The 27,910-nt window shown below is 37.4% G+C and overlaps 1 protein-coding gene across 1 annotated transcript in view; it reads left to right on the top strand.

Annotated features, from left to right (window-relative positions):
• The window catches only part of cacna1bb (calcium channel, voltage-dependent, N type, alpha 1B subunit, b), a 108,742-nt gene that overhangs the window by 63,499 nt on the left and 17,333 nt on the right, over positions 1 to 27,910 (top strand). Inside the window, exons 14-33 of the mRNA XM_056731546.1 lie at positions 2,886 to 2,958; positions 3,070 to 3,187; positions 3,369 to 3,436; positions 4,098 to 4,204; positions 6,422 to 6,484; positions 8,443 to 9,108; positions 9,756 to 9,931; positions 10,899 to 11,025; positions 11,121 to 11,250; positions 11,972 to 12,031; positions 12,867 to 12,973; positions 17,427 to 17,523; positions 18,632 to 18,792; positions 18,999 to 19,139; positions 19,471 to 19,672; positions 21,481 to 21,645; positions 22,295 to 22,405; positions 25,101 to 25,184; positions 26,368 to 26,484; positions 27,217 to 27,282. Coding sequence (XP_056587524.1) covers positions 2,886 to 2,958; positions 3,070 to 3,187; positions 3,369 to 3,436; positions 4,098 to 4,204; positions 6,422 to 6,484; positions 8,443 to 9,108; positions 9,756 to 9,931; positions 10,899 to 11,025; positions 11,121 to 11,250; positions 11,972 to 12,031; positions 12,867 to 12,973; positions 17,427 to 17,523; positions 18,632 to 18,792; positions 18,999 to 19,139; positions 19,471 to 19,672; positions 21,481 to 21,645; positions 22,295 to 22,405; positions 25,101 to 25,184; positions 26,368 to 26,484; positions 27,217 to 27,282 — 2,839 coding nt within the window. The remainder of the gene's footprint in view (positions 1 to 2,885; positions 2,959 to 3,069; positions 3,188 to 3,368; positions 3,437 to 4,097; positions 4,205 to 6,421; positions 6,485 to 8,442; positions 9,109 to 9,755; positions 9,932 to 10,898; positions 11,026 to 11,120; positions 11,251 to 11,971; positions 12,032 to 12,866; positions 12,974 to 17,426; positions 17,524 to 18,631; positions 18,793 to 18,998; positions 19,140 to 19,470; positions 19,673 to 21,480; positions 21,646 to 22,294; positions 22,406 to 25,100; positions 25,185 to 26,367; positions 26,485 to 27,216; positions 27,283 to 27,910) is intronic.

The raw sequence follows: 27,910 nt of genomic DNA, 5'->3' as shown, positions 1-27,910 counted from the left end.
GTTGTGATGACGAGATTTAAAAGTCGAGGCTTATATTGGAACACAAAGGAATTTATACCTGCTTTTTATCAAACTTGAAAAGTGAATAGTGACATATGCTTGACAACAGTCCTCATCCACATTTGTGCTTTCATATTCTGTCAGAATTCAATCCATCCCAATCCATCTTTATAATCCCTCTGTCCGCTTGTTAGATAGTGATACTGCATGCCAGCAGGGATTTAGATCTCTACGCTTCGGCTGATTATGCAGTGTGTCTGCTTGCTTTAATGAAGGGCGTCCCGCTGACAACAAGCTTGATGAATCAAAGCTTTAGTCACCACACCCCCCACCCCTTCACTATTAGGATTAATCTAACAAGTAGACACCAGTCAATTATAAACCTTGTGTAAATACTTCCAGTTAAACGATTGAACCCATTAACCCTGGGCATATACACAGCATTTTATTTAGAAGGAGTTCTTCCTGTGAATGCATCCATTAGCCATCGCAGCACGAGCGTGTGTCTGCATGAAGAAATGCTTGATTTTCAGAGTCACATGGGAAATTATGCTTAACACTCCAAATAAGTCTCCCGCATGATTGTAGTTTGTTCATTGAGACAGAACATTTAAGATCTATTTGAATAATGATGTATTCGGTGGTGCTTCGCATCATGTTGTGATGTCAGCATATACACCTCCCGTTGGCTATTTCATTTTTGCTTTTTGAGTTATTGTGGGTCCTTAACCTGTGTAAATCTAATGACCGGGAATGATACTGTAGGGTTTCTTAGTGTTGACTGAAAAGTGGTATTTGCGTAAAAGCTATAGTTGTCTGTTTTTTTTTTTACATAATGATTTCTCTTAAGTGTTTGCTGGTAGTAAAGTTGTTTTCAAACAGTTTGGACTACAGCCATACTTTGTTCCTTATCGTAAAGGAACTGGGGCCGGATTCACGAAACTGACAAAATCTAAGATTGTTTTTGAGATCAATTATAGGAAGTTCGTAAGAATATTTGTGAAAGCGATTCTCAAACATTTATTAAAATATCTCAAATATTTTCTTAAGAACATCTCCATTTTTGACTTAAGAATAAAATAATATGATCACACTCTATAGACTTTGTGTGTAACAACAAGCACGTCGGATTCTTATATAGCATATATATATTCGCATTAAATGCAATTCATGATCGCATGTTAGCTTATATGTTAGAAAGCGTTATCAAATATACTAATTATTATATTTTTTGTGATTTTTTGTGATAATACTTGTGACCCTCTTCGTTTCGAGTCACTTTGCCCCAGAATAATGTCAAAAGCACTCCGTGTTTAATAATGAAAGCTAAGAGTGAGCTAGACCTATCATTAGTAAATCAAAATAAATATTCCTTAATGGCAAGTAAACGTCAAAATTATGATTCTGGCTCAAAACTTAAAAAATGAATCATCGTACCTTTTGAGATTTAAGACAACCGTCGTTGCGGCTGTCGTAATTTTAAGATGATATTTACGACCGCGTTTTTTTTGAGAATTTGGATTCTTCTAAATTTTTTCCGAATATAAATCTTGAGAACATCTTCAGAAGTTTTTTTTTTCCGGGAATACGTAACATTCCCAACTTTTTTCGTAAATTAGAATTTAAGATAAAACATGGCAGTTAAGAAGAATTTTCTTCTTAAGAATGTTTTGTGAATCCGTCCGCTGGTCTCTGTGGTTTCTTTTGAAAGACAGTTGGGATTTTGTTGAATTAGTCTGTGGGTTGCAAAAATGCCTTCTAATGCAATTTAGAGTGAGATGAAGAATTAGAACATCTTGTTAAATGAGCCGCTGTCATCGAGCATTGTTTTTATTGTTTGGTTGTCTTTGTTGGTTTCGAGGCCCTTGAGACATCATCTTTCTCAGATGTTTTCTCTGTGCTTGGAGAGTTTGCATGTTCTCATTCATTCTAAAAATCAGCAGGGATCTGACTTTTCAGTTGTTTATCCATATCTGCCTCTGTCTGTATGGAGTTCTTTTATATCACATAATGATAAAACATTTAGTATGTGATAATAAAATACATTTACACAAATTCCATCCACACTTTAGCGATTAACTAAAAGTATTGTTTTGTCGTATATCTATTGATACTTTGAAACATATGAATATTTTTAAATCCCCAACCTCTGGTATTATAAAATATGTATTTGTAATTTTTAAGTAATTTTTTCACATCTATGCAAAATCATACAAATCTTTCCTTGCAGTTGCATCATCTGTCCTTTTGCAAGACGGCACTTTGAACTAACAATTTTGTGAGGAATAAACATTTAAATATGCATGAGAGGGGTCCTTTTTGAATGAACAGCATTTAGATTTTGAGAGAAGGATGCAATTCACATTGTTTTGAAGACCTTGATGTACTCTCACAGACGGTATGGGGAGAGTTAGGGATAAAGCTGATCTGCTCTAAACCTAAAACTTCAGATAAAAAGAATATAAAATAATAGAAATGATAGGAAGTGTCACATTTATCAACAAATTTGATGGTGGCCAACACAAAGGATGGGATGGGTACAATTTGAGGAAGTTTTGAGAATCTTTGTCTTTGTGTTAGCCTATAAAGATTTACTTCTAGAAAACCTTTTTATGTGAATACAGATACAGTATGTTTCAATCTCTTCTCATCTTTCAGATTATTAGCGATGTTTTTAAACACCAACTTTTAAACGGATGAGGTTTGATGTCTGGCTGGAGGGTAAAAGCAGTGCAATAGCAGAATTTTTTTACCCAACACCAAACTTTTTGACATCTCTGCTTCTCCAAACTAGACTCAGTCAAAACCAGAAATGACATCAAAGTTTTAATTTTGCCTCTCAAGCTTTTTCACCCGGTGTAATCAGGATTTCTCTTTCCAACTAGGTTTAATTTTGAAGATGAAACACCCACTACAAACTTTGACAGCTTCCCTGCAGCTATAATGACAGTCTTCCAGGTACACTTTGTATTCATTTGGTCTCATGAATGTTTAATTCATGCATTTTTTAAGAAACGTTATATTTGGGTGTGTTGTGTTGTGTGCCTGACCTGTTTATGCCTCTTAAAGATTTTGACGGGAGAGGATTGGAACGCAGTGATGTATCATGGGATTGAGTCTCAGGGTGGCGTCCGGACTGGAATGTTCTCTTCTGTCTACTTCATAGTGCTTACGCTTTTTGGAAACTGTATCCTACATTCCTACATCTGTTTGTGTGCATCAGTTTAGAGATGCTAAGATGGGCGATAAATATGTTACATTTGTGTCCCGATTGATATACTGCTGAAAATGTTAATCTTGTTTAATGCAGCGCTAATGATGGAATACAATATGCAATGCAGATGCTTCTCTAACCTGATTATAACCAGACACGCTTCTCAATGTATTTTTGGCTATCGCCGTGGATAACCTTGCCAATGCGCAGGAGCTGACAAAGGTTTTTTTGGCTTTTATTTAAATCATCTGCTTGGTCTGGAATTTTCTATATACAAAGCCTTTTAGTGCATTAAATGAGGCAGACCCGGTTTTAAATTTTCTGATGACGAAACAAAATAATCTGAAAGGTTGCATTTTACGACACGTGATTCTAAATAATAATTTCTAATAAGTGATAGTAATGTTTTAGCATGTCATTCCATACAAATCACTTTTATCAGCTTTTTAAATACTTATTTTTAACTACATATTTTTGTCACACATCATTGCTTAGATAATATACCATAATGTGGCAACAGTCTTCAAATTTTGGTGATGGATATGCAAAATCTGTGAACATTTTAATACATTTGACAATATTAGGACATTTTGGCTGATACTAGCTCTGTTCTGAGCCACTGAGATAGACACACCCCCTGTTTCCAAAGCCCCGCCCTCTAGAGACACACACTGAGATGGACAAACTGGAATAAATAGCGTTTTTGCATGTCAAAATTAGACTTTAGAGTTTAAGCATTTCATGTGGGAGAACATGCAAAATGATTGACAGACAGGAAATGTTCAAAGCATTATAATAGTCTAACCAAAGAATATTTCCCTGTATCTCTTTTATACACATCTCTGATTGGCTCTTGGCCTTTCATTGATGCCCATGTCTTCAGGATGAAGAGGAGCAAGAGGAGGCAGCGAAGAAGAGCATTGCACTTCAGAAAGCCATGGAGGTGAAGGAGGTCAGTCCCATGTCTGCGGCCAACATCTCGATAGCAGCGTAAGTTACTGTTTCACATCTTTCCCTCTGACCTCGTGCTGTGGAGCTTTTCCTTTTATGTCCACCAGAACTGTTTTGTTTTTGTGATTGGTTGATCGTTCGTCCAATCAATATCAGTGTGACCGTGGCCTTCCCTTTAACCTGCTCTGTGTGTCTGTTCTTCCTAACTTGGTTTCTTTAGGGTAAGATTTGCATTCAAGCTACCTTGTTCTCTAGATCAGGGGTCGGCAACCTAAGGCACGCGTGCCACTATTGGGACGCTGAAAGGAAATCAACAGCATGCCAAGCACATGCAGTTAAATGCTATATTAATTCCAAATTTAATATTTTTGGTTTAGTTTCAGAAATGGTGCATCCTTTCTAGAAAAGCTCACTGGTTTTGCACATCGGACACGTGCATTATGTATGCACAAGCTCAAGTTCAAAGTCTAATCCTGATGCAAGTTGGACCAATTTTTACTTACAGTATTTTTATTTTTTAAACAATATGTGGTATTTGAAGATTATTTAATCAATGGGTTCTATATCAGATTGGTTAATCAGATATTGTAGTTCTGTGTCTGCTTTTAATGTGGTAGATTTGAGCAATAAATATGGCTTTTTGTATTAATGTGCTGTTTTTTCCGTTATTCCCTAACAGATCAATATATCTCGCAGTCTCTATGATGAAGTTTTTTTGTACAAAATTTTTGATTTTGACACATTACAGATATTTATGTGTGTGGGGCTCTGTAGTGCGGTAGAGTCCAGAGCTGTAGTGAAGCGCCACCACCAGACACATGACACTCCTGTATGTACCGTCCCAGGGAACAAACCAGTTATTTGTTAACATTAGTTGACTACATTATTAGCATGACTATAAATACATCCACAACATTGACTCATCTAAGTTAATATACTGTAATACAACTGTTATCAAACTAATTTGGAAAAAAAAAATGTATACAGGTATAGGCTGATTCAATGCAATATGCTTTTTCCTCAAAAATCAATTGTTCTTCAAAAGTGATTCTAATCTTAAAGTAATGAGGATAAAATATTCTGGATAATTATATTAAAAAACATTTGTTGATACTGCACATCGGTTACCAAGATTTTTTTAAATAGCACGCCATGTTATTAAGGTTGTCGACCCCTGCTCAGGTTTATTGTATATTTTATTGTATGCAGTTATCATATGATATTAAATGCAGTTTGTCATATGGAAAATTAGCGAGAAAGCATCTGTAAGGTAAACAAATGTACAGTAATATGAATTTACATTGGTTAATGTGTTTACTATAGTTTGTAGAGACGCATGTTTGTTGTCAGCAGTAGGGTTTCAAAAAGCATTGTTTTTAATACTATTTTTTCTATTTTTATGTGTCACTATTATTTGTATGATCACTGTTCGTTTTCATATGCGTAACCATTTTTCTTGTTTGTTCACAGAGCACATGAAGTTCAAACTTTACTATTTTAATCTCAATTATATGTCATTCTATTACATGAAATCACAATGTTTACCACAATGTTCACACTTTGTGTATACTGCGTACCACACTTTGGTAATGTGTTGAGTTTTAAAGGAAAAGTTAGCACCAAAATGAAAATTCTGTCAGCATTTACTCACCCTTCTGTCATTTCAAACCTTTTGACTCAATTACTTCCTTTCTTCCACACAACACAAAAGAAAATATTTTGAAGAAAGCTGGTAACTGAACTGCGCCGGCACCCATTAACTTATGTTGTATAAACACAAAACCAATGGAAGTGAAAGGGTGCCAGTTACCAACATATAAAAAAATAATTTTCTTTTGTGTTCTGCGGAAGAAGGAAAGTCATACAGGTTTGAATAGCAAGTGGACGATGGACGAATTTTCATTTTGGGGTGAACTATCACTTCAATATGTGAATTATTAGATTTTATATTGTACGTTCTGGTGACACTGAAGTGAAGGACCAACATTTTAAACACTTAAATGTAACAATAATTTTACACATCATATATGTTTAATTCATTTTTTATAGGTCTCAATCAAAACATTCTTCATGGTCACAGTCTGTCTTTTACTACAGTGTTACCATCGTTTGTGTCTTGTATTTCGTATACATACTGTACTGTAGAGGGCAGGTGTGCAGACAGCGTGACATCACCTGTCTCCCGTCTGCTTTCCCTGCACACTTCCGTTTGCGTGCGTCTCATGCGTTTGTTTTGTTTTTGTTTCGCATATGCAGTTTTGTAAAGCAAAATCGAGATGAAATCTCTCGTAGATCTTCAGTCTGCAGCGTTCATTCACTGTGAGTTCTGCTCTCAATATCTCCTCCTCCTCTCCTCTCCTCCTCCTCCTGTCCTCCTCCTCCTCTCTGTTCTTCTCTCCTCATTGGTTTTATCTTCTTATTGTTTTCTTTCTCTGTCGTTTTGGTCGTGACTCGTCTCATTGATTTTGGGAGTGAGTAATAGCATCAGTTTCAGGTAGACCTATGCGGTCATGCAGAATCCATTTATTTAGTACTGACATGTTGGCCATTAATAGCACCCTTTTATTTAATCACAGTCCTGCGTGTCTAAGTGGCTGGTGTTTAAATGGGTCGATCTTCTTATTTTTTTCTTAGCAGTAAGCAGGAAAAAGTTGAGAAGGTAGAATAGGAAAGAAAAAGACAATTGTGGGTGAATTGTTTAGAACTACTTTAAAGTCTGAAGGTTATTCGGGACTTGTGTAATTGAAATACTTTTTCTGGTGGTTAATGTGTAGTATAAGTTAGTTAGAGACATCACTAACTTTATTATATATAACTTATGAGCACATATGATTTTGTATTTGTAGCACACATGTGGCTTGTAATTCCATCTGGACACGTTCTCCTTCCGCCCTCAGATAGATGTATTATATATGTGAAAGGCCTCGGGCACTTTGATTTTTTGATCCTTTGATGATGAAGAACTTTTTCAATATGAATGAAGGCCAAACTAAACAGAGCAGCCTGGGTGTGCCGTCTGCACGCTGCAGTGGCCATTTGGATGGAGGGTCGTTGTAGTGTTTTGGGTTTGAAGTGTGTGTGTGTGTGTGGGGGGGGGGGAGGGGGTGTGGGGGTGTGTATGCTTGTGTGTGGATATAGGATAGTATGAGCTTCTTTTCTACTAAGAATATTCTATTTAAATCATGCTGTTTGTGTGCCATTTATGTATATTCAACATTTTCATTTCTTGTTGTGATTTTCTGTCTGTTGTGTCCTTCACACTTGTTGTGTTCTCCCCTCTTTAAATGTTCGTTTACATGTTTGTTTTGTCTTTAACATGTCTGTTGTTTTTATGTTGTGGGAACCCGAATGTGTTTTGTAGGAGTTTTGTCTACTCTCCGTGTCGTCGCTTTGTGAGGTATAGTGGCATGGCTCAGGATGTTATTGTAATAACTGAAGTGGGTTTTTTATTATTACCACATGTTGTTAGCACATCATTAGCGCTTTAGCCTCTTGGTAATCTCTATTTCATCGTAAGAATGGAACAGCATTTGGCGTCGGACGTAAGTGATAACTCAATGAGATGCATGAATTAAAGGGGCATGACATGTACATATGATACTAAAACTCTTCCAAAAACATCCATGCCAACCACTGTTCTAGTTGACTGGTCTATGATGCCATTTTTAGTAATTGTAAAGACTCTTAAAGGAACAGTTCACCCAAAAAATGAAAATTCTGTCTTCGTTTACTCACCCTCGAGTTGTTTTTAAATCCGAACACATTTCTTTGTTCTGATAAACACAGAGAAGATATTTGGAAGAATGCTTGTAATCAAACGGTTCTTGTCCACCATTGACTACCATAGTAGGAACATTTGCTTTATAAATGTATTTGTTCTGTTGAACACAAAATAAGATATTTTGAAGAATGTAGGAAAGCAAACAGTTCTGGGAAACTTGACTCCATTGTCATTTTTCCTACTATGGTAGTCAATGGTGGCCAAGAACTGGATATTCTTCCAAATATCTTCCGCTGTGTTCATCAGAACAAAGACATTTATACACATTTGGAACAACTCGAGGGTGAGAGAACGAAGACAAATGTCCTCCACTGCATTATTTTAATTTAAAGTCATCTTGTAAAGAATTCCACATCTGACCATGTGTCTGATCACACTTACTTCAGTGACAATGCCATATTTTATATCCAGCAGTGGTTGGTTCATGGATGTTGGTTTTATCAAAGGAAGAAACGGTGCATGTGTGTGTAATTCAAGTAAATGTTCTCCCGCTCAGTATAGAACAACAGAGGTCCCTTCAGAAGATGTCCATATGGGAGCAGCGCACCAATCAGCTGCGCAGACACAACGTGCGCAGCAGCAGCGAGGCCCTCTACAACGAGTTAGAGCCTGAAGAGCGCCTGCGCGTGTCTTCGGCTCTGCATCTGCGACCCGACATGAAGACCCACCATGATCGCCCGCTGGTGGTGGAGCATCGAGATAGCACCCAGGACGATCCTAAACTCTTAGAGGGAAAGAGGGCAGAGGGAGATCCAGACACATTAGAGTTTCAAACCTCCTCCGCCCACCCACGGAAATACCACCGATGTCGAGGAGAGAACGGAGATGCCGGCGACGGACGACACCACAGGCACCACAGCCGAAACCGAGACCTCCGTGGGGGTCTGGAGCGCACGGCCAGTCAGGACGGGGGACACAGGTATCATCACTCACCTGGATCTCCTGAGGAGGGCAGAGAGGTGGAGGAGAGAGAAAATAGACACCACCGCTCAAGGAGGTCTAATGGGAACGGGAATGGCACGATTGGTAATGGAGGCAGGGTACGTGGGCACAGAGAAGGTGAAGTAAATAATGGAGAGAGGAGGAAACATCGCCAACGTGTGAAAGCTCAGTCCACGCTGGATGGAGAGGAATTCAGGGAGAATGAAGGCAGAGGATACAGGTGAGATTTACTGTGACTCCTGTGTTTAGATACATGTTAGAAAACATTTGTCAGAACTAACTTTATTTGTGACTTTTCAACTGGTTGGTGACCCTGGTCGTTTTGAGCGACTGTATACATTTAGGTTACTTTGAGTAAGTTCACACAGGCGTCCATGTATCTCCAGGTGCACTTTATCACACTAAAGGCCATTGTACATTGAGTCCGAAATTTGTGTCGCACGTTAAAAAGTAAATACGACGTCACGTTGTGTCAAGCACAATTACCCTTTTGGCTCCGATATTTTCGTCCGTGAAAAAAAAAAATCCAAACTGGATTCGATTTTCTGTGTTTTACGCATACGTAGCAAACATTTTTGACAATACAGAGACACTTTTATAAGACTAGCTAATAAAAAAAACATTTTTTTCATTCTAAAATGTTGTTTTTAATTGAAAACCTTAAACCCATTCTGTAATGTAAAAATAATGTTAGAAATAATGTTTATTACTTCTCGTACTGCACACTCCTATGAGATTTATTTTGTGAAAAGTTGTGGCATTTTGTTTTATTAATTTCTTGTATTTCTTGCATCACTTTAAGATGGTTCTCTAAATTGTGTCGCTGTGTATGTTTCATTTACATTTAAAGCTTTTTTACTGTTTCAGGGCCAGACCAACAGAAACGGGGGACAACAGTTTAGCCACCAGCCCCAATCAGTCCCCTACTGAAGACAAGCCAGAAAACACAGACAATCTGAAAAACAACACCAGAGTCGGTCTAACCGGAGTCAATATCCCCGTTACCATAACTGCCCCACCAGGAGAGACCGCCATCATTCCCAGTCAGTGATGGTCATAATTTTACCTTCTTCTTGAAATAGTATGTTGAAATGTTGTTTTTAAGAGGGTTATTAGAAGAGTAAAGAAATTAATATAATAAAATGTTTGCTTTGAATGGCTTTAATTGCTTTTAATTTCATGATGACCCATAAATAATTTTGTATAATATGTAGTTGTCTTAAAGAATGTCCCATTCCTTATAAATTTTTCTATAAAAGTTCTATAACATTTAATATGTACATTTATAATATATAAATCGTGATTAATCGCATCTAGAATAACGTTTTTTTGATTATGTGTGTATTGTTCAACTAAATGTTGTGTTTATAAACACATGCACATACAGATGTTTTCATATTTAGGAAATATTAACATGTATTTATTTATATTTAAATTATATATAAATGTTTTTACATTTATGTATAATATGTAAACACACATTATTCCGGATGCGATTAATCATGATTAATCGTTTCACAGCCCTAATTTATTGCATGTTTTATATAAAACTATAAATCATACTATAAATTATTTCATTGGACGCACGTGCTTGGCCCAAATTATATTTCTGGTCTGTGTTTCATTATTATTTACCAATTTATTTTATATTTAATTTATATTAATATAAATTTGTATTACTGTTTTATTGTATATTGATTGTAACAAAGGAATGCTAGTAGCAGTTATTGATTCTTTGCAGAGGTCTACAAGAAGTTCAGTTTAGGCAACATACTGCTTATGTTGATGAAAATTACTTTGCTTATGTTGATGCGGCTAAAACATCTATAAAAAGAAGTTAAGCACAATAAAACAAGCAACCTTCATATTGTGCTAAATAACAGCTTTTGGAAACTACGCAAACCATTCTGGAAGATGTAGCGCAGCAAACTAAGCAGACCACATTGACTGTTTCTTTGACACTTGTGACTTTGCTCCATGTCTTTGCTCTAATGATCATCTCCCTGACAGTGAACGACATTGATGGTGACAGCAACCCACTGAACGAAGAAAAGAAAGATCTTGATGAGCTAAATCAGGACGCTCCTAAACACATCCTGCCATACAGCTCTATGTTTGTGTTCAGCCCTTCGAACCCGTGAGTCGCACTTCAAACGAAAGAATTATGAATATGTTGCTTGTAATGCTCTGAATCTACAGTGTGAATAAAATATGTTTGTGTTGTCTTTCTAGTGTGCGACGGCTTTGTCATTATGTGGTCAACTTGCGTTACTTTGAGATGTGTATTCTCACGGTAATCACCATGAGCAGCATTGCGCTGGCAGCCGAGGACCCTGTGCATGCCGATGCCCCCCGCAACAATGTGAGACACATTCACATATACTCAACCTTAACAGATCTAATTGATCCATTTTCATCTTAAATAGTCCAACTAACATTTCATCGATCTCATTTTCACTGTCTATGACTTCAAGGCGGGGTTATGAAATCACTGTTTATATAACTCAAGGACAGACCTCCGGGGCAATATGGCAGCCCTTGTCTGAACTGTCATAGAGAGAGTCGTCACTTGCCCCACATTGCCATCATATCGTCCTTGGAGACGGCCTGCGAGGAGATTTATGTAGCCACGGCGACCGCATCAGGCCAAAAGCAGGGCTGATTATCTGTGAATTACACAGGAGGAGTTGTAAACATGTCTCTGAGAATCGCATGCCTCACTGTTTTTCTTTACATTCGACTGGCCGATTTATTAATCATGATCGGCCTGTCAGATGAATCTCTGCTTTCACGCAACATTCCCTGACGGTTTCCTGTTCATGTTTTAAAAGCAAAACTGGGTAAACCTTAAATATTTATTCAAAGCATCTTTTTATATCTTTTGAAAAAGCTACAGTACGTGTATATTTTCTGATTTGAGGATTATTGCATGATACACTGAATCATAGGGCCAAATGCCGTAGATTTTCGTTTTATGTGTCACATAATCAAGTATACTTGGCCCAAGCTGTTCTCGTTATACAGAAATAGACCTAAAACAGGATTATGTTTCTAAAACTCAAATGGGTTTTTTTTTCCCGAAGGTGCTGAAGTACTTGGACTACGTCTTCACTGGTGTGTTTACATTTGAGATGATTATAAAGGTAAATAAACCTCTCCACTTTGTCTCATCGTCTCATCGGATTGTATGTATTTGCCTAATAGCAGCAACATTTCAGCAACCTCTGGCACTTAATGCTTAAACTTGGAAAATGTTCATATGAAATGCATTCTTGTGTGATGCATATTGTTTTGTGGGTTTTGGTATTAAGTGAGACACAAAAATTAAAGGTTTATTTTTAAAAAATAAATTGAAAAAGTTTATGGTTTTCTTTCATTAAAAAATACATTTAAAAAATACGGGTCGCAAAAGGATAAAAAACAATCTAAGCACACTCTTTATTAAAAATAATCAATTACTCTCCCTACATAAATTATAAAAAAAACCTCCAAATAAATCTGTATTCTAGAGTCTTAGACCTTTCCAATGATATATAGTTTGTCATTATTCAATTAGAAATAACATGCCAAATATTGACGCAAACTTAGGTGTCCCGTATACGGAACGGCTGACAGTTAACAGGCTACAGGGTCATTTATGTATGTTTTGTAAAATTGTTTTTTAGTTTTGTATTTCTTTTTTTTTTTTTTTCTGTTGTATATTGTTTTGGGGTTTTGATATAATTATATTATGTAATTTGGCTTAATTTTATCTTAATTTTGTTTACTTAGGTGGAGGCTTCAGATATGCCCTTTGGGGTTTTCTTTGCCTCTCCCTGCACAGTATTGTTGTACTTTCAGTTTTTTTTAACTTAAATATATTTATATATCATTTTACATTGTGCTAAACTAAACTAAACTAAACCACTGCATTGTTAAAGTGTATGGATTTATTTGCACCAGCATCATAAAGGCTTTCGTTAATTTTCTCCACTGTAGATGATCGATCTCGGGCTCCTGTTGCATCCTGGAGCTTACTTCAGGGACCTGTGGAACATACTGGACTTCATTGTGGTCAGCGGTGCTCTTGTGGCTTTCGCCTGCTCGTGAGTGCCTGTCTTTCTTTTTGCTTTTAGCTCGATCAGAGCAGAAGTGTCGACTGTCAGTTCAGATCCATTAAGAGAGCGTTCAGTTGAAAATGAAGGAAACAGGATGTGACTGTGTGCTGTTTGGTATCTGATGTGAGATCCAGTGTCCAGTGATTGGGGGATGTGTGGTGCTCGTGTGGTTTTCTTATCAACCGATCAGTGAAATATGCTTTTTTCAGATCAAAATGAGATTTTGATGACACGTGCTTTGGTGATGTGGGTTTAATATTTCCACATGAGATGTCGGTCATTGCTAGAGTCGTAGCATTGCTCGAGTATGTGTGGAGACATTTTTGCAGTTTGCTTGTGATTTTCATAGTTATTCTTGGCACTGGATAGATATCACTATTATTATTGCTCATATTTGTTGTTTATGTATTTAAACAAACTCTTAGGGAATTACATTTCGCCCATATCTTGTTTTGCAGCATAAACAATGTGGTTAATGCGAATTTGCATTAAAAAACAGCAAAACGTTTACAGGCTCATGTTTTAAAAGGGACCCATGTTATTGTGCACTATAGTATGTAGTGTCCAGAATTTCATATACACTAGACTAGGGGGCTCTTTTGATTATGGGAGGTAACTAAACAACCCCCTAGCAACCACACAGAACACCTTAGCAACCACCTAGCGATGCTTCACAGCACCCTAGCAACTACATAGCAATGTGCAACTCACAGCACCTTTGTTACGGCAGAATATCGCCCTGGCGACCTCACAGAACAGCCTACCATCTCTGTGTAAAAATGTATTGGGCTTCATACAATGACACGCACATGTTGGGATTAACTGTGTGTTTGTGTTTTGCTGAATAAATGCAAGGTCTAGTGTTGAAGTGTGACTCAATTCTCTTAGTCGTCATATGCAGATGCTCGACTGTCTTCTCCAACTTAGCAGTTGACAGCAAGACCAGCGGGTGCTTTAAAATAGCTGAAAAAGGCCTGATAGAAAAAGGCTGTTCTTTTGAGGCCAGCTGTTCAGTACGTGTTGTGTTTTATTCAAGTGCAGGAATTCTCCACCAGCTCTAACTGGCACATGTGTTTCTACTGCAGGCGTGAAAGTGTGCATGGATGTTTTTTATGGACACGTCTGATGCCAGAGAAAATAAAATGAACAATTTCACACCAGTTTTTTTTAATACAAGTGTATGTGTATGTGGTTCACAGTAGAGTGTTTTTCTGGAAATGTTTTACAACTCAGATTCTGTGCTGTTATTAACATTTTAAAGATTTCTGGGTTAAAATCTCAGACGTCTTTGTGATTTGAATGTTAGGATTTTATAAATTATAGTAAATACATATAATGGATGTATATAATATTTCATCAGTTTTTACGTACCTTGACCGAATGACATAATACATTTTAAGTATTTTTTTAACTCCATATTACAAAAAGAAAAGTTTAGAAAGTTGTTTTGATATAGATTAACCTTAAGAACACAAAATAACCCATTAAGGTGGTTTTATTATTTAGGTTTTATTGCCTGCAGTATGCAGTTTGTTCATTGATTCAAACTTGATCTCAGATCGAATTCTTCTCCGCTTGTGTTTTAAACCTGTGCTTTTTTCTTTTTTCTCCTGCTCTGTCCTTCAGTGGTTGATATCGAGCTTGTGTTTCTGGTCCTGTGGGCTTTAATGTTTTCTCATTTAGTTCTCTGTTTCTCCATCCATCTTCTCTTTTATCTCTCTGTCTCTTTCTCGCTTCCTTTATCTGTCCTATCCTTCCTTCTCGCTTGCGTGGCTTTCAGGAGCTTCATGGGGTACGCATTATTACCTGCATCCTGTTTTTCTTCTCTCAGTGTGTGTGTGTATATTTGTGTGTATGAGAGAAACTGCACAGGTTGCTTTATGTCTAAACCCGGTCTAGATGTGAAATTAGAAGCATGAGGCATTTACACAAAACCCGCTAATAATGACTTTTACTGTTCCTGGGGTCTAAATCTGTCTTTTATTAAAGCCTGCATGAATTTCTAGACTCATACATGTTTTTTATGTGTGTCTGAAGTTCTACATTTCTAGGTCTGTGCAGTTTTAAATGATTTCTTACCTTATTGCCGCAGTGTTTTACGTGTCTACATGATTTATCTTACTGTATGATAGTGATAGTGACAGTAACTGATAACCATTCACTCCATCATGTTTTTGACGTAATGTTTTATTGTTGCTTCTATGCTTTTTAATCTTTCTTTGCTGTCCGTTATGTCTTTCAGCTCAATGAACGCTTTCTTCTGCTTTGTTATAACCAGATTTAAAACTGTGTTCACGCTTATCTGTGTTTACTGCTTTTGTTGTGAAGTGGCTTATTGTGTGTGTTTCTGTATTTCTGCACATGTGCATGGTTTTTTCGTCAGATCGCAGCAAAGCGTGACCAGGTGGGGACAGTCTAAATATCTATAAAACATAAACTCCCACCCACCCCACCTCCACACTGACCTGCCAAAAGCACCCCTCTTTCAGCTTCCCTTCGTTCAGCCTTCATAAAGACCAATGGACCCACTTTAACCCAATGTCATGACGTCTGACCTAAAAGTTATAGAAACTACTACTCTTATTGTGTCTAGACTCTAGAGGACAATCATTCATTCACCCTGTATACTATAGAGGTCACTTGGAGTAGTTAGCTAAATTAGTTCAGATTTTTGCAGTGAAGTTATAAAGATGATGAATTTTTGCCACATGTAAAAATATTAGAGATTTGATGGTGTTTAGGGAATGCAGCTGGTTCACATCCAGCAGTTTTTTTGTGATTTTTGGCAAATGCACCAGATAAACATATCAGCAGCCGTTCTGCAAAGTGCTTGTCTGGAGAAGTTGACTGTGTACTGAAAACAGCAGATGGTGGTTATTGCTGCCTGTGTGTTTTACAGGCCTCTGGAAAGCAAGCAATTCCAAGATTTCTTTGGTAACAATCCCAAAAAAGTCAGGGTTATGTTTCATTCCAAACTAGTATCAGCAAACTGATGCCTAATGTGGAACCATTAGGATGTTTTTGCATTGTAATATTTTATATTCTAATCATTTAAAATTATTCTAATAATAAATTAAAGTAATTTTCAGTATTACTGTAATGCAAAACACCTTCTACACTACCAGTCTAAAGTTTTAGAACACCAACCTAAAATGTTTTCTCATTATCCTAAAAAGCTTTTGATCTGAAGTTGAATGCTTAAATATCTAAAATTGGATTTTCTTAGATGAAATTCCTTGAAAACATTTCTGCAAATTCCTGGCAAAAGACGATTACACTAAAGATGAACAAACTTTGATCTATTTGAGATATTTATCATCATAAAGTTATATTTGTGTTATTCCATTGTTTTGATGAGTTAACTATTATTCTAAAATGAGCAAAAATATTATATAAATAAGAAAATGTCCCAAAACTTTAGCCCGGTAGTGTTTATGCAGAAGGTCAAATAAAATAGTAAAAATATCTGTAAACCATGTTATTTGTTTTATTAAATTGAATGCTGATATTAAACAAGCTGAAAAAAAACACAGTATCGTTTTTTATATTACTGTTATGTGAAAAAGATTTGATAAGAAAATAATGTTGCAACTCGAAAAAGCTGTAATTTCTACAGCCTAATTTATTTATTTTTTTAAATTTCGTTTAATTTTAAATAGATACGTATGACCAGGAAAGCAGGGGGCATTACAATATGTCACCTTCTCTTATCACAAACACAGAGTTCAATAGTAAACCTCTTGCGTGATGGGTGGCTGGAGACCGATGGGTCCTCTGAGATCTATGGGAGTATAGTTGACTATCTCTGTGTGCACAGATCCACCACAATCTTGTGGTGGGGTGAGACTGATGCACAATGCATGGACATTGCATGCCAGTGTTATCTTCTACTCAAGGGAGTGAAGAAGCAAGCAGACCAGTCGCACAGATAAGCTACAGCTCTCTGTGTCTTTCTCATTATGCATTCTGAATGTTTTCTACCTCTCCAAAAATACTCCAAAGCTTATCTTTGTAAAAATGTAAGACTATTTCCACTGCCATGAAAACATCCCACCAGACTGGTTTAAAATGCTATCAACTGTTTTCAGTGACTTCATTAAATCAAGTGAAAGTTAAAGGAATATGGCGTAGCCAGCAGTGGTTTTCCCCCAAAGTGACCATCCGTATAATGAATTGTAGTAAGTCGAGTGCAATTTTCTAGAAGTATTAAATATTTAGAGTCAGCCTCAGAGGTAGGTATGTATCCTTGCTTCATAGGCATGCTTTCCTCTAACCTCATAACCTCACAATTGCATCACGGGCTGGAGAAAGCAATTTAGTGGTTAAAGTTTTATTAAATTGACTCCCGGCTATGAGCATGTGCCGGCAGACTTAATAAAAATGAATCAGATATGTATGACACAGAGCAAACATGTTCTAATTCACTGCTTTCTCAAAACAGAGGAACCAAAGGAAAGGACATCAACACCATCAAGTCCCTCAGAGTACTTCGAGTTCTGAGGCCCTTAAAGACCATCAAACGTTTACCCAAACTCAAGGTAATGCCCTCCTGACCAATGCCTATCAGTCGTTTATCCTTTTTAATGCTCCTCTGACAGCCTGTGGATTCAGAAGAGCAAGATTACGTAATCAAATCCAATAAAGAGATTGTAACCGTTTGTAAGAGCACAGTGTGAATTCAGCATCAGGTGGGGATGAAAAGATGCTGCAGTGTTTTCAGTACTATCAAAGGTCCACAATAAACTCTCGTCTGTTCATAATATAAAAACACACTTTATGCATTTTATAGTTGTAACGGCTTTGCTTTGCTTACGGTATACACTAAATACAATCCACCTCTGTGGACTCAACAATTTTTCTGGGCAAATTTGCACCAAACTTGGTATCCGAAAGTGCGCAAAACCTGACAAATCTGAGCAAAAGATTTTGGGGATTTTGGGGACTTTGGGGACGTCCTCATTTACAAAAACAGAAAATATAGTGGCTATAAAAACATAGTAGCTTTTTTAAGATTGTTAAAATGCTGAAAGTTTTATTTTAGGGTCATGGTTAAAGTGTGCGTTTGGTTATGGTGTAACTAGCTTTGTCTAAAAACAAGAGGCATCTTTGGAATGTCATAATTTAGATAAAAATGTGTGTGTGTGTGTTCAGTATCATATATTGTATTTTGCAGACGGGCAAACATTTACGTTGTTCAGCCCTCAGCATTTTACAGGCTCCCTGTGTCCTGCTCTCTAACTAAATCTCACACTTAAACACACAAACAAATCCTTTCAGAGACACTTGGCCAAATTATATGTTTGAACATTCATTTTTACCAGTGGCAACAGCTCAAATAATAGTCAATAAATTAGCAGTTTGCAACACTATGATTCTCTATAACAATATCACACACATAAAGCCTCAAGACATTGAAGATCGTATTAGCATTAATGGTGAGACGCTGCACAGATAATAATGAGACCCCATGGGCATTAAAATGTGCAGAAACAAAATGATTTACACACCTCCCCCATGCCATAAGTGATCATGTGATTTACAGCAATTAAGGTTTTGTCAGAGTGACAAGACGCCAGGATAAGCATAGACAGATTTAATGAAGGTGGTGGTGAGGTCATCAGGTCTGATTTGTGTTTGTGTCCTCAGTCTGTGTTTGACTGCGTGGTGAACTCTCTGAAGAATGTGCTCAACATCCTCATCGTCTACATCCTCTTCATGTTCATCTTCGCCGTCATCGCCGTGCAGCTTTTCAAAGGGAAGTTCTTTCACTGCACCGACGAGTCCAAAGCCCTGGAGAAAGACTGCAGGTAAAGCTTGACTCTAACAAGACTGCCTTCATACAGTCTATGGGTGGATGGAAGTCGAAAATGGATTGAAATCTCAAATGAATCTTAAATAAGATGGATGGATATATAGACAGACAGATTCACAAATATACATTTGTACACATCTTTAAATGTGGACCGGGTGAATGAGCGTGAATATAAAGGGAAGTGACTGCTCATCTCTTAAGGGGGCAGTTCCTGGAGTATGGCAGCGATGGAATGGCCATGACACGGCCACGGGAATGGAAGAAATATGATTTTCATTACGACAACGTCCTGTGGGCCTTTCTGACCCTGTTCACCGTATCTACAGGAGAAGGGTGGCCATTGTGAGTCTTGCAAATTCTTATAAACACTTATACCTTTAAAGAGAGGGAATCATGCAACAAGGAAATCTGTCCTTTTTTAAATAACAGTCTTTAAAAGCTGAAGCTGGGTCTGGGAGATCTTCGCATCCCACATGATCTTATTCATTGTCTTAAAAAACTTGGATGTTTTGTCCTTTCTCTAGGCTTGTTTTTTTTTCAAATGCAATTTTACAAGTTTTTACATTGGTAGGAACATAGGAATAGAATACAAGGGTACAGCTCTTCATGTCTAACTTCAATGGAAAATCCGTCTCATTAGTGTCTTGCTTACATTCTCTATGTGTCTCTTCAGAGTACTAAAACACTCTGTGGACGCCACGTACGAGGACCAGGGTCCCAGTCCCGGCTACCGCATGGAAACCTCCATCTTCTACGTGGTCTACTTCATCGTCTTTCCTTTCTTTTTTGTCAACATCTTTGTGGCCTTGATCATCATCACGTTCCAGGAGCAAGGGGATAAAGCCATGTCAGATTGCAGCTTGGAGAAGAACGAGGTATGTAAGGTGACCGGGACAATTTAGGGTGGTAGTTAAACGCCCAGCTGGATTTGACACTCTTCACTTTTGAGCTGTGGGTTAATGTTAGTTTTTATAAGGTTATAAACTGTTTGGGAGAAAAAGCGTCTTGTTTTATAAGTTTGAATATACATCTTAATAATAAGTACATGTCCTTCTGTTGAGATGATTGGGTTTGAGTGCATGAGTGGATGGGTTGGCTTGGCAGCAAACTGTTAGTACAGCAGTCAGTTTTTAGTGGAATTGTGGCACATGTCAAGGTCAAAGTCATCCTGTATACAGCATATATGTTATGGACAGTTACCGGATGCCTGACAGAGTTGAGCTCCTAAGAGAATTCCTCTCACCTGTGTTAGGCAAATGCATCTGTCCAGTTGTATCTCCACTACTTTGATTCAAAACTGCTCTGACAAACAGACCAGAAAACCTCAGGAAGAGTTACCAGACCAGTCAAGCAGAATTTTTTTAACTATAGCTTTACACGGGCAGCATCTTAACATTATGGAATCTCATAAGCGACTGATTTGGAATCTTAGTTGATTCTAATGAAGTTTGATGATAACATGTTGCTTTACCAATAATGTGATAATCTAATATGCATTAAAATACATAACATACATTTTGGATGGGAACCTTCGTCTTATTTAATTCAATAGTTTTATTTCAATTATTTTTTGTAATATATAAAAATGAATCGCAAAGCATTTTGGCACCAGTTTACTTGTGTGTGATATAGGCCAGTGGTTCTCAAACTTTTCAGATCAAGTACCATCTTTAATAAAATGAGTTAATGACCGCCATAGAAAATCATATGAAAAAACACTCAAATTAATAGTAGAGCTGTGAATCTTTATCTTTACAACTCGTGCTCCAATTGAAATGTATTATTAATAATACAAATTTTTATTTATCAGCTTTTTCTAACTAAAGAACATGTTTTTTCCATGTTTTTCATGTTAGTCAGCAGTAATAGTGGACACAAAACACTTTTCCGTAGTGGACTGTAAACAGTGCTCTGTAAATGACTTTTATGGTGGATTTATTCACTTTGTGGGGACTTGCAGAAGACTTCAAACATGTGTTAAAGACAAACTATGTTGAAAAAATATTTACTTGTACTTAACATACATCAAGAGAACAGCTGTATGTAACAGACTCACACTTTACTCCTGTCAAAGCAGCACGTCAAAACTAAATCACAACACGCGCTTCATTGATTTAACCTTCAATCAGGACTTGTGTAGCGCTTTACAGCAATAACAACAGTTTTAAACGCTGGTTCAAGTGCAGATACATAAGAAGCTTAATTTAAAGGCAGCTCATCAGAAGAGGGGGGAGTGAGAGACTCACAGGTGCCTGTCTGCTCCCGCTCTGTGTTTGAGTTACATCAACCAATGATAGGCTAAATAGACAATAATTTATACAACTATATTAAAATTGCACACAGGCTGAGATGTATTCCATATTTATCTATCATGTATGAAACATTTGAAATGTAAACGAGTTTACTACCACAGTTTGAGAATATTAAATATTAAGCTCTGCTCTAACTATGTTCTGTTTCATGCCAGCACAGGTTTGATGTTCATCTTGTATCACTCTGCCTTTCATTTGTTAGACTTCGAGTGCTTGGGGAATAGCAAATCTCATTTCTTATAATTAAACTTGGAAGACTTCTGTACATAATCTCTGATCGGGATAATAGTATAGTGTATCTGCCGTTAGATCCGCTCTTCGAAATGTTACCATAGACTTAGTGATGATAAACCATGTTTTGATGTCTACAGCGAGCTTGTATCGACTTCGCCATCAACGCCAAGCCTCTGACCCGCTACATGCCCCAGGACAAGCAGTCTTTTCAGTACAAGATGTGGAAGTTTGTAGTGTCCACCCCTTTCGAATACTCCATCCTGACCATGATTGCCGTCAATACGGTGGTCCTCATGATGAAGGTAAAACATCAGATGTCACCTGTGGTGTCATTTCACACAATGAGGTCTCTGTCTCTTTCAGTCAAAATAATGTTAAAAACACTGACTTTGTGATTTTAATTTATAGGACAATGTACTTGAATATTCAAATTCTGAAGGGAGATTTGTTATGAGAAATGCACTGAATCTCGCCTTTATATTTTGCACTGGACTACTCTGGTTGTAACTCTACGTCTAAACAGGATCAGATCCAGTTATTGATCTCTCGGGTCACTCATGATAAAGAGCTCTGTTGTAGATGAAGCAGCCTGGAAAGCATACAAAAAACTATTTTAAATGAAATTTAAAAGTAGATTGAATCAGTGCTGCCAAGCATGCAGGCATTATGCTTTTTTCCTTTGGGATCAGTCTTGGTGCAACCCAGAGTTCATCAGTCGATTGTTTGTTTGGAAATCTGCCAACAGAAGTTACCCTCTCGTTCTTTATCTGAGTGTTAAAACACTGCGAGACTAGAGACCTCATTGCTTGAATTCAGATCAAGATTTCAGCAAAATGATGTATTCAAATAATCACTTAAGTCATCACTAATTATAGGTTCCCGAATGCCTATTTCACAGATGAATATGAATGCAGTGAGAGTCATTATTGCTCTGTTTTTATTCTTTTGTAGTTTTATGATGCTCCTAAGCCATACGAGGACATGTTAAAGTGGCTGAACACCTTCTTTACAGCTCTCTTTACGCTGGAGTGCGTCTTCAAGGTCATCGCCTTCGGCCCTCTGGTGAGACTGGAGAGAATATGTTGCTAGGCTTTTATCATTACAGTTTAAAGCTTGTATTGGAAAATTCAGTTTTCAAAAAGTTACATCAATGTCAATATGATCTAAACCTCAGATTGTTCGATGAATATTGCATGCAGAGACCGCTTCAGATTGGGTTGGCCTGCTGTTAGGACATTACAGCAAGTTTTATTCAGTCGATAAGGATGAATAAATTCAAATTTCTTACATTTATCTTTCCCGGAAGAATGAAATAATAAAAGGTTTTAAGAATGTTCGTGGCATCAAATCTTAAGGATTTTCATTTATTGAGGCAAACAGTTCCCACATAAGACTTCACCTATGCTGACTCATAAATAAATAATCATTAAAGCTCCAGTCCAACTTTGTCCTCTTTGTCGCCATCTCAGTTTGAAACATAAAATGTCAGTAAGATCCAGAGTTATTTTCTTTACGTGGGTTGTGTTCTGGCTATGCTGCACTGCGCGGATGAATCCAAGCTCTGTGCTAAATGACTGACTGCTCACACCGCATCAGAGCACATCTGTACATCAACGTAACAGTACATGTGACCGTGCCTAAACCAGATACAACGGGAAACATTTCAATAGAATCAATTGTAGCGTTTGATATCGCGTCGCGCCTGATGTGGACAAAAACTTTAAATAATTACTGCATACCTTACGTCCTGCAAGTAATATACTGTATCTGAAACATGTCGTCTGAACACATACAATATCTGTCGCTGTTGTTAGGACTACAGGGTAACAATGACTTTTAAAAAATTAATCACAATAGTGACTTCTTACTTGTTAATGCAATTCTTTCATATGTCAGTGCCAACTCTTAAAATCCCTGTCGATATTAGCTTTTGCTTTAGCACGAAGCTGTCACTTTAGCTCTCCTGAGCAGGAGGTTACTTTGTTGAACTCTGATCGCTCTATGTATTTACTTTATTATTTGTACCCCTAAATTACTGCAGATTGCCGCTTTAATAATAAACGAAAATATATAATAAGTCCATATTACTTCTAGATAAACCTAAGTTTTGACACAACATTTAACCGACAAAACTTTACATAAACTCAACTAGTGTCACCCAAATGTCACAAGAAGAAAAAAAAGACAAGTGATAAGACTAGCTCAAGTTAACTTTCGGTCTGTGTCTGGTTATCGATCTGGATAGTAATACAAAAATTTAACAAATTTAATTTATATTAATATAAATTTATATTTTTCTGTATATTTACATTTTAAATTTTTAGTCATTTGGCAGACGCTTTTATCCAAAGCGACTTACGGTGCACTTATTACAGGAACAATCCCCCTGGAGCAACGTGGAGTAAAGTGTCTTGCTCAAGGACACACTGGTGGTGGCTGCTGGGATCGAACCAGCAACCTTTGATTTATCAGTTCAGTGGTTTAACCCACTTGACAACCATCTCCATCTATATGTATTGATATAAGTTCAATTAAAACTACTCGACAATTATTGATTCTTCGAGGGGGTCTACCGGAAGTTAAGTTTGGGCCATATAACAATAATGCTGTTGTCCCTGAAACAGTGTATAAATGACTGATTTCACTTGGAAACAAGGAGCGCTCTCGACAGGTCTGTTGGTTACGGGTACACCCTCAGGGTAATGACAGCCCTGTGGGTGACAAGATAGCATGTCAGTGTGGGTGTACAGTATGAGCGAATGTGTGGTGTTTCATAAATCTCTCCTCAACGCCGACTGGTCTGACCCGCAGCAGAAGGTCTCATCACAATCTCCATTTACGAGGCTCATTTGTTAAAGAGCTTTTGTGGTGCGTCATGCTCACTTTTACCTCCACCTGTTTGCCGCTCTTGGCTGATGAATGTGTCTTGCTCATGCGGTTCTATCCGGGATCCATGTCTAGCACCACTTGACAAATCCCTACGGAATTTAGAAGAGGAACATGCACAAGGCTGAGACACCTGACAGATCAGCACGGCGTATAAGATCTATGACATGACTAAGCAGAGTCTGAGTTAGAGGCTGTCTGTGTATGTGAACTTTATTTATCACACATCACTGTTATTATTGCCCTTACTTAAAGTGGATAATGAAACAGATGAGAAATTATTTTACTATATTAATATAGTAAAGATATATTAAGAGGGACCGTGTCATATCTATGGGCTTAATTTATTTGAATGAGCTATTTCTTTCTACATACAACGTGGGTCCCCTTACATGGAATTCACCATGTTGTATCTGTGGTTGCTCTAAACCGACAAACTGCTCTAAGGAGCGCATTTCGTAAGTAGGTTATCTCCTTTGGCAAATAAGCGAAAACGTGATGATGTTTTGTCCTGTGTCAGCCCCTGTAATGCTTTAAAAGGAGAGGGGGGGAGTGAGCCATTGATTGCAATTGCAACCTCACCACTAGATGCCGCTAAATTTCATGCAAGAATCATTTCTTTCTTATTTTATTATTCTAAAGACGTTTTTTTTACAACATTGAACTTTTTGTGAAACAGAAAGTTTCAAATATTAAGGTTCATATGGAATCATTCAGCCTAAGACCGTTCTTCAGTGGCATTGTGTACACGTCTGAGTGTACGATCTGCATCTGATTTTGTTGACGTTAGATCACTTTGTACCATTTCAAATGCTTTTGGCTTTTGTATGTCGTTAAATTTATTGTTATATTTTTTTCCGAATGTTTGCAGAACTATTTGAAGGAGGCATGGAACATTTTTGACTTTGTGACTGTGCTGGGAAGCATCACGGACATCTTGGTCACAGAGCTCAAGGTAAGCTATATCATAGCTTCCGAGAACTGAAATTGTAAAGTATTCTGATGCACAATTCACGTAAAATCTCTCTGGAATTCTGTAATCCCATAAAACCTCGAGTGAAATCGTTGAACAACAAAAATTACCTTTTGTTACTCAAATCAAATTTGTTTTCTAGGCTACATAAAGGTTTTGTATGAGAATGTTGCTTTTGGTGTCTCTCTGTGAGCTTTCAGTGTGTTTTTCTCTGTCACATTTGTGTTGCATTGTGTTGAATATCTGTGTTCTATGGTCAAAATTACAGGCACATAATCTCCCACTGCGTATCAGACTCTAGAAGCAGAGTGGATTATAAACGCCACAACAATCATCATATAATATGATTATTCATTATTCACTCTTAGTAACCTCGTCTATTCCAAATTCATTCTGTTTAGTCTTTAATGATTTAACCTATTATAAGATTAAATTTCCGCTGAAGTGCAGATGACAGCCCAGACATCTCCCCAATGATTTTTGACATCCGCGTCTCTGTGTGTCAGAGACAGACTCCATCCTCTCCTAACTATTTCACTGTGACTCTGTTTCCATGCTAAATCTCTGTTGGCACCTGTCCGCTTCTTTTCCCCACCGGACTGCGCAGACGGTAAGTGGCTTCATCGGTCGTGCACTGCCTGCGTCTCTGTCCAGACCTCTCCTTCTGTCAGGCATCTTTATGCTAATGTTGCTGCTCACCTTGATACCCGCTGAGTTCAGGCTTCAAGCTTGTACAGGACTAAGATGTGAAGGATGTTTTCTTGTTTTTCTGACAGGATTAAATTGACTTAATTATATCACGGTTTCTTTTTTAACTATTTAAAAGCATGTGTACGAAAAGCTTTTAAAGCAACACTTTCAGACTAGTATCAATGGCAACATCCTGCATGAGATGAACATTGTGTCCTAACTAGGCAACAAAATGACAAGCGATAGAAGCTTACCTGTTTTATATAGTTTTTAATTTGTGTTTTTTGTAATTGGTTTAGTGTGCTTGTCACTGTAAACTGCCTGGTTAGGACGTTATCTTGCAACACTATCGATAATCCTAACAGATTTACAGTAACAGAGACTGTTTCCAACCCTTTGACTGGCGCATCCTCAAGTCGGATTTAGATACAAAGAAGCAGCGAAGCAACTCTGATCTCTCTTTGTTTGTCTCCAGGACAAGCGGATTAATCTGAGTTTCCTGAGACTCTTCCGGGCCGCCCGTCTTATTAAACTCCTCCGGCAGGGATACACCATTCGCATCCTGCTTTGGACCTTCGTCCAGTCTTTTAAGGTCAGATCTTAACCTTTGACCCCCAATTAAAAAAATTACACTGACAATATTTTGTTACTTTTTCAAGCATCACAAATTTATTTATATATTGATTAATACTAAATACTGCTAAAAGCTATGGTTAAAAGAATGTCTAATTTATTATTTATAATATGGTTCATTTGCTTAAAGGATGATTTATTAACTGAATTATTTACGTGCATATCTGCTAAAAGTTATCTAAAAGGTAATCCCACAAAATGTTGAAAAGTACTTTTATTAAAGTGAATTTTCTCAACTTTAAGGAGTACACATACATGTTGACATGCAAGTCAAATTTTACGTTTTTTAAAAGCCTACTAGCAACATTCTATAACCTATTTGTGCATTTGAAAGGAATAGTTAACCTTCAAAAAGAAAATTCTGTCATCATTTACTCACCCTGGTGTCATTTTAAACCGGTGTGATTTTCTTCCTTCTGCAAAACAGAAAAGCAGATATTTTGAAAAATAGTAACCAAGAACTAATTGTCCCCATTGACTTTTATTGTAAGGATGCGAGTCAATGGGGACCAACGGTTTTCAGTTACCATAATTTTTCAACATATCTTCGTCTGTGTTCTGCAGAAGAAAGGAAGTCATACACGTTTGAAATGAAAAGAGGGCGTGTAAATAATGACAGAATTTTCATTTCGAAGTTGAACTATTCCTAAAGTGCTCCTTGAACCTAGTCTAAATTAATTTTTGCTTGCAGGCCCTTCCGTATGTGTGTCTCCTCATCGCTATGCTCTTCTTCATCTACGCCATCATCGGGATGCAGGTGAGAACCAGATCTTTATAAAACATAATTCACAGACCCCCGCTCCTGCTTCGACGTTACCCTTCAGATATCTGCAGATTTGCTGATGCGGATCTCATCTCCAGAAATCGTGCTTCAACATGACGAATGAATTATTGACCCTGAGCTCATTGAGAATGACCACAATCTGTGTAGAAGCGAAAGCGCAGTTTCACAGATGGGTGGTCTTTATATCTCATGGAAAGCTTTAATGTATCATGGCTTTAATGTAAATGAAAGATATTGTTCCAGTCTAACGGACGGATCCCGTCTTTGATTGCTCATTTAAAGGCCGTACAGACAATCTCCAAGATTGTGTTGGAAATTATGGCCCTCCGCCAGCTAGTATATTAGGGCTGCATTGTAAATCAATGCTAATTGTATCCTGTGGGATGGAGGAAATTACATCATCACTAGGCTGTATAATCAACTGTATGTTTAGAAATCTTCCATCAAAGCAACGATGGCTTCTTCTTCTGCCATAAACTTGTGTTTCAACATGTGCTGTTTGGTGGCGATGATGGGATATTTATCATTTTCATAACAAATGTCAAACTAAACATATTGTGTTTGCCTGTTTATTTGTAATTAAGTTACAAAATTAAAACGA

This window comes from Triplophysa dalaica, chromosome 19 (assembly GCF_015846415.1).
Source record: "Triplophysa dalaica isolate WHDGS20190420 chromosome 19, ASM1584641v1, whole genome shotgun sequence".
NCBI classification, from domain to species: domain Eukaryota; kingdom Metazoa; phylum Chordata; class Actinopteri; order Cypriniformes; family Nemacheilidae; genus Triplophysa; species Triplophysa dalaica.
Note: the sequence above shows the minus strand (reverse complement) of the source record. Positions and strands in the feature narration are given on the sequence as shown.